Source organism: Pinus tabuliformis, chromosome 4_2 (genome assembly GCF_031772625.1).
Source record: "Pinus tabuliformis cultivar Carrire ecotype Pingquan chromosome 4_2, CPIR1, whole genome shotgun sequence".
Lineage (NCBI taxonomy): Eukaryota > Viridiplantae > Streptophyta > Pinopsida > Pinales > Pinaceae > Pinus > Pinus tabuliformis.
The window spans coordinates 667,258,348-667,270,712 of record NC_142304.1 but is presented as its reverse complement, the minus strand read 5'-3'; the positions used below and the strand labels follow the sequence as shown (position 1 = coordinate 667,270,712).

The window sequence follows — 12,365 nt, the reverse complement described above, 5'->3', positions numbered from 1 at the left end:
TAGATTTACCCATGGAAAATTGAAAGCTTGCAATATTAATGGCAAAAAAGAAAATATAGAAAGACTAAGAATGTGAAGCCTAGGAATACAAAAAATGCAAATTTGTCATCTATAAGTTTATAGTATCTATTTGTAATAATTCCTAAAGCATAAAAGAGCCAAAGAAATGTCATTTCTAGATTGTTTTGTCAAGAAACCTTTCCAAGGTAAGATATCTATATTATTATCATGTTTACAATTGAGTTCTTCAACATTATTTCTACATTTATTAATTTTAATAAATAAATAAACAGTTTCTAATGATGTTTTAAATTTGTTTCATTAAGATGATCAAATTGTACAATTAATAAATTATATTTTGGTTTTTACTTGAATGCTTAACCCACTTAATGTATTACAAGTGTGTGTTTAAGTAACACACCTTCTTGGTGATGGATAGAGTAAAACATAAACAACATTAATAGTTAAATATATACACACTTCTTACAAATTTTATAAAAGAATTGTGTTTATAAATTAGAATTGTTGACAATTTTCTTTTTAAGACATATTTTCGGCAATAATCACATCATATTTCATAGGTGAATGCTTAACCCACTTATTGTATTACAAGTATGTGTTTAAGTAACACACATTGTTGGTGATGGATAGAGTAAAACATAAACGACACTAATAGTTAAATATATACACACTTCGTACAAATTTTATAAAAGAATTGTGTTTAGTTAAATATATACACACTTCTTACAAATTTTATAAAAGAATTGTGTTTATAAATTGGAATTGTTGACAATTTTCTTTTTAAGACATCTTTTTGGCAATAATCACATATATTTCATAGGTCTACACGTTTCGAACCAGCAAGTGTGGAAGAACCAGATTATGAGTTCCAAAACTGAATTATAATCATTTTCCCTTATATATATATATATATATATATGATAGAAAGCAATTTACTAAATATATTTCAAGTATATTTTTAACTAAAACATCATTTAAAAAAACACTAAAATAAAAAAATAACAATTAAAAATAAAATTACTTATCCAATTTTAATGATTTAAAATTAGAAAAAAATTTAAACATACTAAATTGATTTATACATTAAAAAAATAATTCAATCCACACAAATCTACAATTTCTTTAAAAAAATATTATATTTAATTCCAATCCCAAAAAAATAAAGCTAAAATAAAACTAAAAAAAGTTAATAATAACCAAACTCTCAAAAGCCAGAGACATGAATATTATTTTTCAGCCAACCATTTTAATTTCAGCCAACCTTTATATAAAATAAAGTCAAGAAAACTACGTCTTCTAATTCTTTCAATCCCTCCGAAAGCCTATGACGGTCAAAATGACCGTCAAATTCCAACCCTGGTGCAGAGTTTATCTCTTTTTGAAGGTTATTACATCAGGTTTTCCCACCTTCATCGCCTGCTGATCGGGTGGTGTCTTGCAAGTTCGCCCTGCATGCCCGTTTGGAGAAGCTGTTATCTTCGATCCCACGGGTGCTTTTCCCTCAAGTGAATTTCGCCTAGGGCGACCACTTTCTGAATTGTCGACCACTGTAAGTGGCTGCTGCTTGTTTGAGAAGGGTTGGCTCTGTCCACAAATAGATAATCTTCGCTCACCGCTACAGACAGGGGGTGATAATTCAACTTGAATTGTAGATCTTTTTTCACCATTGATTAGTTTTCCAAAGGACTGTAGTGACTTTTTAATTTGAGAAGTCTTTTTCGATGCAAATGGAGCCACAGTATTAGTTACTGTATTTATTTCACCGTCTGTACGGTCATTTCCCAGACTGCTCCGACGGTTGCCATTTTGTTTACCTATCGGCGTCTTATTAAGCTTGGATCTCTCCCCTGAATCTACCAACTTGTCATCTCGGGTACCCACCCCAAAATTATAAATACCATCTTGTACCTCAAATTTGCTTATTCCAGGCGCTTCAAGGCTCCATCTACGATTTCGCACTGGCGTTTGGAGTTTGTGTTTGTCAATAAGTGGAGATTCTCTCGCATTCTGTAACTGTGCTACTTCTGCTTCTTTCCTCGCCAACGCCTTCTTCAAACTGTCTACCTGCTCTCTAAGCTCACGAACTTCTCCACTTTCTTTATTCAAACGTGCAGCACCAAGTTCAACAGAGGACACCCGTTCAGCGAATTTAAGGGTGCTTATTGTCTCTCCATATGAATCCGGTTCAGGAGCAGAAGGCATGAGGGGACACGGGAGCCAGTGGAGGGTGGAAAGGGTGCGATGCCCACTGAGAGATTTTCCAAACTAGGATCCAAAGAGTGGTCCACGAAAGATAGGGTAGATGGCGACAGCGACTGAGTAGTGAGGTCCGACAGCAAGGGGGTGGATTCTGGGAGTGTGGCCACCGAGTTCAAAGGACCTGATATCCAGGGAAAAGAGGCTACGACATATGAGAGTGCACTGTCAAAATGGTAACCGCCTACGGGAATTTTCTGGGGATGGTTCCAAATGGGGATTCCCTCCAAAGGGTCCTCCGAATAGTCTACGAGCTCATCCATAGTCGTCGCTATATTCCTGCTCCAGTTGCCTGCAGATTCCTTGGGGAGCCCGTCACTGGTGACCAGGGGCAAAAGTGGTAGAACAAGAAAACGAAAGGTAAACCCTTGTCGGAGGAGGGGGAAGATAACCACGGTGATAAGGCTATAACACAATTGAAATTGGTCTATGCAGGAGAGTAGGTAGGGTAATGGGTAATGAGTACGGTCACCAGCACAAAAGGTACCATCAAGGGTAGGGTCGTAGTAAAAAAGAATTACCAGGCTATTACACTGAAACCCTCATCAGGTGCCCTCATCTCCATCGCCATCCTCCATCTAAATCCTTTTAGGTTCACTTTGTATCCATCTATGTCCTCAGTAAATACGTTTTTCTTGTGGAAGAACATGCATAACCTGAAGATCAAATATGAGCTTTTTTATTTAGCAAAATTATAATTTTTTTCTAAAAAAATTAAATTAGACAATAAAAATAAAGGGTTTTGTAAATATATATTTTATAAAATTAACTCAAAAAAAAAAACAAAATTTACATGTAATACTATTAGTGATTGATGATGCAATCTTTTTTCCAAGGAAAAAGCATAATTTTCATTAAAATTTTAAGAAAATTACATGTTGTATGCCAAAATTGTGTTATGCTTTCACTACTGTCAATTGGTGGAGTTCTGTTGTTGCTTAAATGTTACAAAATCCTTCATTAAACTTGAAGGTGCAAAAACTATATACATATTGTTTGGTAGATTGTTCTGCAGGTAATAAAAACAAGACAAAGCAAAATAAAAACAGAGAAACCATTGTTTGGATTGATCCTGTCAATCGATCCTGGGAAACTGCTTCCTCATCTATATATGGCCTGTGATATATCTGGAAGAAGTCACCATTCCTGTATTCCTGTATTATCCATTGTCCTCTACTCAGCTGTGCGGCCTCTTTGGAAAGAAGGTTAGCAACTTCATTCCTTTCCTGCGTTTCCTTGCAACATCTGGTGCAATTGCTAGTTTACTTTGTGGTGTGCAGGGTCCCCGGTGCTTTTTGCAGTTGTTGTGCAGAGCAGGGTTGGAGTTTGGATTACTCTTTACCCATTATACATTTTTGTTTGACGTTTTAGGTTTCTGTGTTGCCCTTCAAGAAACATTATGTTTAAAACTTTTCCCTTCAAGAGTGATGTTCTGATAATAAATTAACCCTTCACTAATAAAGGTTTCATTAAAAACACATATCTATCGTAAGAAAAAAAATTGACCGTAACACATAAATGACTTATTGAATTCTCAATTTTGGTTTCAAATTGTATGGAACAATCACAATAAAATATCCATAACTCTGAAACCAAATGTCCTTCACTCATACATGCCATAGAATTTGTATATATGAGATATTACTAAGGAGATCTTATGGGATGTAAATATGACCAACAAAGTAAAACTATAAGATGGACTATCCTTTGCATCCTCTCCATTATCATAATCACATTGAATCAATGTGGGGCTCCACCGTCGAGAGTTTGTAGTCAAGAAAGTACAATGCATTAAAATTGTTTTAGTATTTCATAAGTGGCAGTAGATATTGTTCTTCATAAGCCATATCTTTCAAAGTTTTTAAGCGAAATGTTGAGACACTCAATATCTGGTGCAGATTGTAGTCGAAGCTACACTCTCACTGTTCCACAAGTGACATTTTGACATAGGATAACTTTCATAAGTGAATGGTGAGTCGGTGATACTTTGACGGACCTCTGGCCCAAACAATCCAATAAAGGTGGGTGGCCAATACACTTAGGGAGAGCTAGTTGCAACAAGCAATATTGTTGTCCAAATTTATTATGACAAGGAAGAGGTTTTGTTTTTTCAGCCACGTAGGTTCGATGATGCACTAACACACTCATGGATTGATTGATTGTTTCATTCAAGTGGGAATTTTAACGGTGTTTGCATAAGAGATAGATGCATATTCAGTGCATTTCAAGGAAACTATTTAGACTTGGATTCTAATCCAACTTACCCTGATAAAATGAATGAATTCTGAGTTATTGAATGATATTCCTTCTAAGGAGTATGAACTACATATGTTTTCTTCCCCTTGTCCCTAGGAATTCAATCATATTAAGATTGACCATCTGATGAGATCTCATCATGAACAAAACATTTCAAACCAAGCAAAATTTGTTGTGTTGTGGGTATATATATATATATATGAATGCCATTATTTGATATAAAGTCTCTGTTAGGCTAGACGCTTATTGATCCTTTAGTTTTGTAGACTTATATTTAAGGAGACTAGGTAAGAACCTTTGTTGAATGATCTCAGATACATTTTCCGTGGTTGTGTTTCCTAAGGCTATAGGTGTTCCGTGGTTGTGTGTCCTTAGGCTATAGGTCCTTTTGTGCAAGTTGCAAATATCTTAATTCCTATTTATTAAAAATATGTTTTTCTTTCTATGTGTGTGCATGTTTAAATTCACTTGGGATGTCTCTTCAATTGGTATGGTCCATTCATATCCACCTCAAGTTGCATCAACGAGAAAGACAATTTTCTTTTTAAGACATATTTTCGGCAATAATCACATCATATTTCATAGGTGAATGCTTAACCCACTTAATGTATTACAAGTATGTGTTTAAGCAACACACATTGTTGGTGATGGATAGAGTAAAACATAAACCACACTAATAGTTAAATATATACACACTTCGTACAAATTTTATAAAAGAATTGTGTTTAGTTAAATATATACACACTTCTTACAAATTTTATAAAAGAATTGTGTTTATAAATTGGAATTATTGACAATTTTCTTTTTAAGACATCTTTTCGGCAATAATCACATATATTTCATAGGTCGACACGTTTCGAACCAGCAAGTGTGGAAGAACCAGATTATGACAACAAGTTAAATAGAGGGACTTCTCATTCCAATGACTAGAAACGACTACTTTTGACCAAAGGAAACATCTATAATTGAGTGGACTACAACTAGAATTTATTGAACCTAGAATTAGCGGAAATTTTATTAATTAGTTAATTTGTTGAGTTTATTTAATTTAAGTCTATATGTAACTAAATGAAACCGCTAATAATAAAATTAAATTAAGAACCTTAAACTTAATAAATCATCTAAATTCTTTAATTTAAAACTAAATAAACTTATATTATTATGGGATAAATAAATATTTATTACCTAAATAAATTAATTAGTTAAAATAATTAATTAACTTATTTACCAATATTATTTATATAAATATATACTTAACCACTAGCAGCATTAAAAATTCCTGCGACCTGGTTATCAAGCAATTCAAAATGCTTTCGCCACTCTGCCTGAAACCTTTGTACATCTTCCCGTGCTCTAAGTAATAAGTCTCTTATGTCCTTGACTTCTTTTCTTTGTGCTTCCAAACGCATCTGATGTTCCTGACTTATATGCAAAGGTTTTGGATCCTGACTTTGAAAAGGTGAACAGTCACCATTTTTCTGGTCTGGAGAATCCAAAAGGAGCTGATTGTCTTGATCCTGGCTTTTCTGAATCAAGGAAAATTTGTCTTGTTTATTTTCTGCAAAAATTGCAATGATAAGATTCATGAATGCTTGCATCGAGCCCGGTGCAGCAGTTTGTATGGCTTCAACAAAGTTCTGATCAACATTTTCCTTGTCATTTGTCATTTCTACAGCAAACCGCTTTAACCAAGCTCCCATTGTGTCTTTAGATTGAAAGATGTCACCGAGTCGTTTTTCTCCGTCATCCATGTTTATAACTGATAGGTCTGGCAGAGTTTCAGTGTCCCTTACAGGCACACAAGGAGTTGAGCGTTGAAGGAAATTTCCTGTGCTTCGTGGAATCATGGGGGACCTCAAAGGGCCTGCATATTTCCAAGAGCCATTTCCTCCACACTGTTTCCATTCATAATAAGCTTTCAGCCCCAATATACAGTCAACAATCTTTGTCGTAGAACCCGGCCGCAAGCTTTCCTGCTCTAAATGAGTAGCTTCAAAAGTAGGTAACTTCATCTCTTCAGCAGCTACAAGAAAATTCCTAACATTCTCAAAATATTGATAAGCAGATAAAGGCCGTCCTTCAGGAGGAAGTGATGAAACATGATTTGCAACGACCTTAGACACTGCGCCTGGCTGAACCTTGTTGATAAGATTACATAATATGATCCCATTTCTCAAGCAAAGACGAAACTCCTCCTCAGATGGCTCGCATGGTATATCTAGAGAACCAACCATGCTCTTTATCCATGCTGTTGCTTGAAACCTCCTATTAGCTGCTTCCTCTGCTTTCAGTGAAGCCAAACGACCTTGCGATCCACTACTTTCTGCGCTAGAAACCTGTAAATCCGTGGCACTCCTGAACATATCGTCGGAAAATGCCTCGTGCCTTCTCTGACAAAACGAATTTCTGGGAGGAGGATAGGGAGAAGTGCTGGAAACCAATGGGGGAGGGACCCTGCTGGGAGTAGAATCTGGTTCCAGAGACATTTTTTCCTCTTATTCGACAAATCTCAATAGAAAACTGAAAAACCGCAACTGGAGAGGCTTGGCCCTGAATGCGAACTCAATCAGTGCGGTTCAGCAAGTGGGTATGTACCATTTACTACAGATACAGCAACTGATCAATCAATCGAATTCAACCAGGCCTTGAACTCTCTTTCTCGAGAATAAATTCAAAATACTCGATGCTTAGGTAACTTGTTTTCATTCGCAAGGAGGACTGTTTTCGGAATGGGTGCGAGCGGAGAATGGGTGCGAAAGGAGAGCTTATATGAGAATTTTAATGGGAATTTCTTTAGTATTAGTAGAGAAGACTGAACAAGTCCAATCCCAACAGTCAAGTCAAATGTTGAGCCTCAAACAATCCGAAGCCGACGAGAAGCCCAACGACCTTAGTCGCATAAACACGTCATAACTTCCCGTGGACCTACCTTGGCTCCAATAATGCAATCTTTTATAAGTGTGTAATGTTAATTTATTTAGATTTAAAGAATAAGAACCAATCTTTTATAAGTGTGTATTGTTAATTTATTTAGCTTTAAAGAATAAGAAAGGAGTTGATTTGAGCATCGATTTTTAAATTGAATTTACAACTTTCATCAATACATAAGTCCGTATTTTTATTGAGATTACAGAGAAAATGGAAATATGCTATTCAAAATAAATTTTTTAATACTTTCCTAATTCTTTTTGTCAGATTTTCTAATATTTTATCCATGAGATGGGAGCTCTTCACTAAATGTTGAATAAGAAAGAGGGTTTCCCAAAACAATTAAAGAACCTATTTGATTTTCTTTGTCTAATTGAATCTCCTGTTAACAAACATAAACTTCAGTTTCAATTTGGTTGTTTATCATATATCCTAAACCCCATAAATACTCTACAACTTTAACTTCTTTAAAACCATAAAAAAACCCCTCTCTCTTGTCACCCCTCACTAACCTTATAAATTATTACAATATACTAACATATTTAAACATTTAATATATTTTATTTATCCCAAAAATTCTAATCTCAATATTAAATGACTATTATCTTTACAACAAACAACACCCCTTTCTTAACACGAATAATAGAGGAATTTAATTATATTATTTTTAAACTTCCCATGCTTACCAACTTTATCATTACTTTGCATTTAATGACATGCCCCTTCAAAATATTATAATTCTACACCCTCTATATATGTCTTGTAAAAGAAATATTTAAAATAAAGTTTCAATTTTATAAATTTATTATCTTAGGGTAATATTTATTTAAAACATAATCAATACATTTAAATTTAATTTTATTATATTAAAATTTGATTCGTTTCAAATACTTAGTTGTAATATTATTAGTCCCTACCCAAAGGGCCTGGCAAGGACTATAGCAATCGATTTTCTGATAAGCATTAGTCCGACACTTAAATCAATGATTGTTTTTTCTATTTTAATGGCAGTTCGTTTATATTAATGAAATGCTTTTTCTTTTTAACCAATGAGTGAAATCAAATATTTCTTTTTAACCAATTAAAGGATTCATCATCTTATTTGGCCTCATATCGAGGCCAAGGCAATTTAAAAGCAATTTAAATGAACCATTTTTCATTTGAAACTTAAACTAATGAGTAAAGACATCATATAAATGTTCATATGGATTATTGTTGGTCTTAAATGTTAACATTAATTCATAGACATTAAATATTTGTAACATATATCTTAGAGTTTCAATAAGATTGAGATATTATAATTTTTTATTTTAAATATGTGCTTTTGATGTGTCTAGAGAACTACTGTCGTGTCAAAATTGTGGTTTGCATGAGAACCATACTTGACAATTATTGACAATTGTTGTTTTCATGAGAACCCGATCTGGCAGGGAACACTGCTACACAACAATATTTCTGAAATTTCTGATTTGGCGATATTTCTAATTTGGCTCTTGGTTCAAATAGTCACAATTGCTTCAATGTTTGCTACACAATATTTCTGTTTATTCACTCTTGTTCATTCACTATTTTTGGATGGAATAGTGGCAATTGCTTCAATTACACTCGCAATTGCAGCAATGTTTTATGGTGGTGAGCACTTATGTTTTCTGGTGGCGACCACTTAAGAGCATGTTTTTTGGTGGCAAACACTTAAGAGCATGCAGGAATGATAGTTTAGCAACAACAGCCTCTTCTGTTGAGCCTGCAGGAATGATAGTTTAGCAACAATAGTGTCTTTTGTTGAACCTGCAGGAATGATAGTTTCGCAACAATAGCTTCTTCTACTGAGCCTGCAGGAATGATAGTTTAGCAACAACAGCTTCTTTTGCTGAACCTGTAGGAATGATTACAAGAATGATAGTTTAGCAACAACTTCTTCTGCTCTAATTAAAGGGTTTTGACAGCTTGGGCTTCAACTGGGCTTCAACTTGGCTTTTGGGTAAATTATCTTGACAACGTCTTCTTCTAATCCTTCTACTCTAATTAAAGGGCTTTGATAGCTCTGGCTTCAACTTTTTCTTACTCTTATTAAAGGGTTTTGGGTTTGACAACTTTGGCTTCAACTTCTTGACAGAAAAAAGTAGAAATTTTTCCTATTTCTATACTAACTCTACTGCAATAACTAGAAAAAATTAGAAGCTTTTCCTATTTCTATACTAAATCTACTCGAATAACTCTACTAGAATTTTGTTTACCTAAAACAACACTTGCCTGTACACCTAGGTTGCCTTGTAAGGATATACACATCAGACAGAGGAAGGCGCCTGGTATCTTAATACATGCACCGCCTACCTATCAATTCTGCTTTTGATTTATCTTTGTTCCATTTTTATTTGCTTTGTAGACAGATTTTGTAGTGGATTGAATGTTTCACGATCCAGAAAACGTTGGAGGCCTTCATTATAATTATGAATTTCACCTAGTTATTGTATTTGCTTTTATTAGATGCGATTCTTGTGAGCAGCAGATAATGTTGAGGGATTGGCATCATTTACCCAAGCGTCAGGATGCTTCAACGTACTCATAAAGGCAAAGCCGCATTCCAAACTCATATCACCTAAAAAACAGTACAGGAAGTGGGGCAAGCCGCCTTTGAATGTGCTCCGTGACGAAAAACTTTCATTTTGTTTGGATAAATGAAAAATGGTGAGCTTGTTCAGTTCCTGCTCTCCTTTCACTCTCCGCTCATAGTGATCAGTTCTAGTGATGCTTGCATTCTTATTAAGGAATTCAAACTCTGTCTACAAGAAATTGAAAGGGATTTTTAATTATTCAATTATCTGGTTCAAAATACTACAGGTCACTAGAAAACTACCCTCTGTTGAACTTTAGCACCCCCACTAGTTTCAGTGAGTCTCAGTAGTGAAAACACCACCAATCCCAATTGTTTCCACAGAAGCAAGGGTATACAAACCAATTCCAAAAGCACTAGTAGCATTTGAATCAGCAGTTGCAACGCTGGTTTAAAATCCTTCAGTTGCAAATAGAATTCCTATTTGAAATCCATGACTTGTTCCAAAATGACCTAACCTCTTTCTTTTCGAGACTCAGTTGATAGGTGCTTAGTTGATAGGCGGATTAATCTCACGTATACATGTCTTATTTTGCCTATGCTGCTAGTGTTGGCTCTGTTGTTGGTGGTGCAGCTACTTTGACAGGTTCAACTGGATCAACTCAGTAAGCTGGTGAAAGGTTATAAGCCCGATCCAACCCCACTTTTTTTTACCATTACCACATACACCACCTTTCGGTCTTAAAATTCCCATATATGCAAGTGTGGTACAACTAGCTCGGATTGTTGGATAGTATGGTTGGACTGGGTAGCAAGGCCATCTTTCATTAGCGAGGCCGTTTCAATTGAATCTCGAGCATATACTGAACATGTAGTGTGGAGAGGGGATACATGGGTTGCATTCAAGCTACATGTGCCCACCCGCAAGCTTTATATTTTCTATATTTAACTTAATGTTCCTTTATTTAACCACTTGCAAGTTTTACTTTTCTATTTTTTATTTATTTTTTATTAATTTATATGTCCAACAAGATGACAGAAAAAGGAGTTTCCTAGGGACAGGAACCCCAAATGGCATTATCATGACATTTTACTCATTAAAAGAGATCATGATTTATGTAGCAATGCAACGTAGTCTTAGCGGTGTGACGCTGAAAGACGTCTATGATCTACTAGAACAATCATCATCGTCTGTAAGTGCTTTAATAATAACAACCTTCTTAACCATGTCAACAATTTTCAATGAATTTTTATTCAAAGATATTTGCAACATGCTCTGTTGTAATCCATTTTTGTGTTTATGTAACAAATAGGTAGTAGAAGTGCACAGAAGACCACGAATCTGCTATTTGTTGCTCTTACAAGTGTAGGCTTAACATGAGTTGTTGCACCTATAACATGAGCTGACTTGGCTGTAGCTAGGATTTATGGTGGCGTCATTTCCTTGAGTGCTTGTCGGGGCTTCAAACAAAGCTTAATTGGTCCCTTACTTTCAATAGCCCGTTGTCAACGCAGTTCTATTACTATTGGAATGCTACTGGAAGGTACGCTAGGAAAACTGCTAGTTTTCTCAAGGAAGGATGTGGGTCTTGTTTATTCGTGCTTTGATGTTGTTGAAACTCTTACCTCACCTGCTTTAGCAACCTTTATTTATGCCTATGTGGGATCTACTAGTGTGAAAGTGATTAGGCAACTCAATCCATTAGTTCTGGATCCAAAAATGGCTCTTAATTAATAGGCTCTAAGTTATCCAATTGGATATGGAACATAGAGGGTTGATGGCTCTCGAACTGCTTTGGGCGCTGCTTGTTAAGACTTAGTAGAAACTCAATTCATAGAATAGTATACTGCCCCCACATTTGCTTCTTATGTAGTCTCTCCCCTTACTCTTGCCTATACCTTTGTTGCATCTTACTGGCAAATGCTCACTTATACTGGATTTGATGCTTATGGATAAACTAGATCACTGATTGGATCATTGACTAGATCAATAAGATAAGATACTAATGGCGGTTCTACTGCTTAAGCAACCAAATATACAGGCTCTGATACTCCCAAATTTCTCAAAGAATTTATCTAATCTTCAGAATATCAATCTGCGCTACTGTAAAAGTTTGGAGGTGCTTCCAAATTCCATAGAGAATTTAAGGAATCTCCGAGAGATCAATTTGATGCACTGTAAAAGTTTGAAATTTCTTCCAATTCTGGCACATTAACAGGTGCAAGGTAAACTTAAACGCAACAAATGGGACTCAAACTACTACGATTGGTACATTCACTTAAGTTGGATAAACTAAATCCGTCGTTGGTGAATCTGGAACTTTATCCTAAAAGTGCGTACTAAACACGA

General features: G+C 35.2%; 1 protein-coding gene across 1 annotated transcript; it reads right to left on the bottom strand.

Moving 5' to 3' along the window:
- Nucleotides 1-5,786: 5,786 nt before the first annotated feature.
- LOC149171185 (kinesin-like protein KIN-14L) lies at nucleotides 5,787-7,019 on the bottom strand. Its single transcript, XM_089425875.1, has one exon. It carries the CDS (start codon nucleotides 7,017-7,019, stop codon nucleotides 5,787-5,789), a length of 1,233 nt encoding a protein of 410 aa, XP_089282001.1.
- Between the last annotated feature and the right edge of the window lie 5,346 nt (nucleotides 7,020-12,365).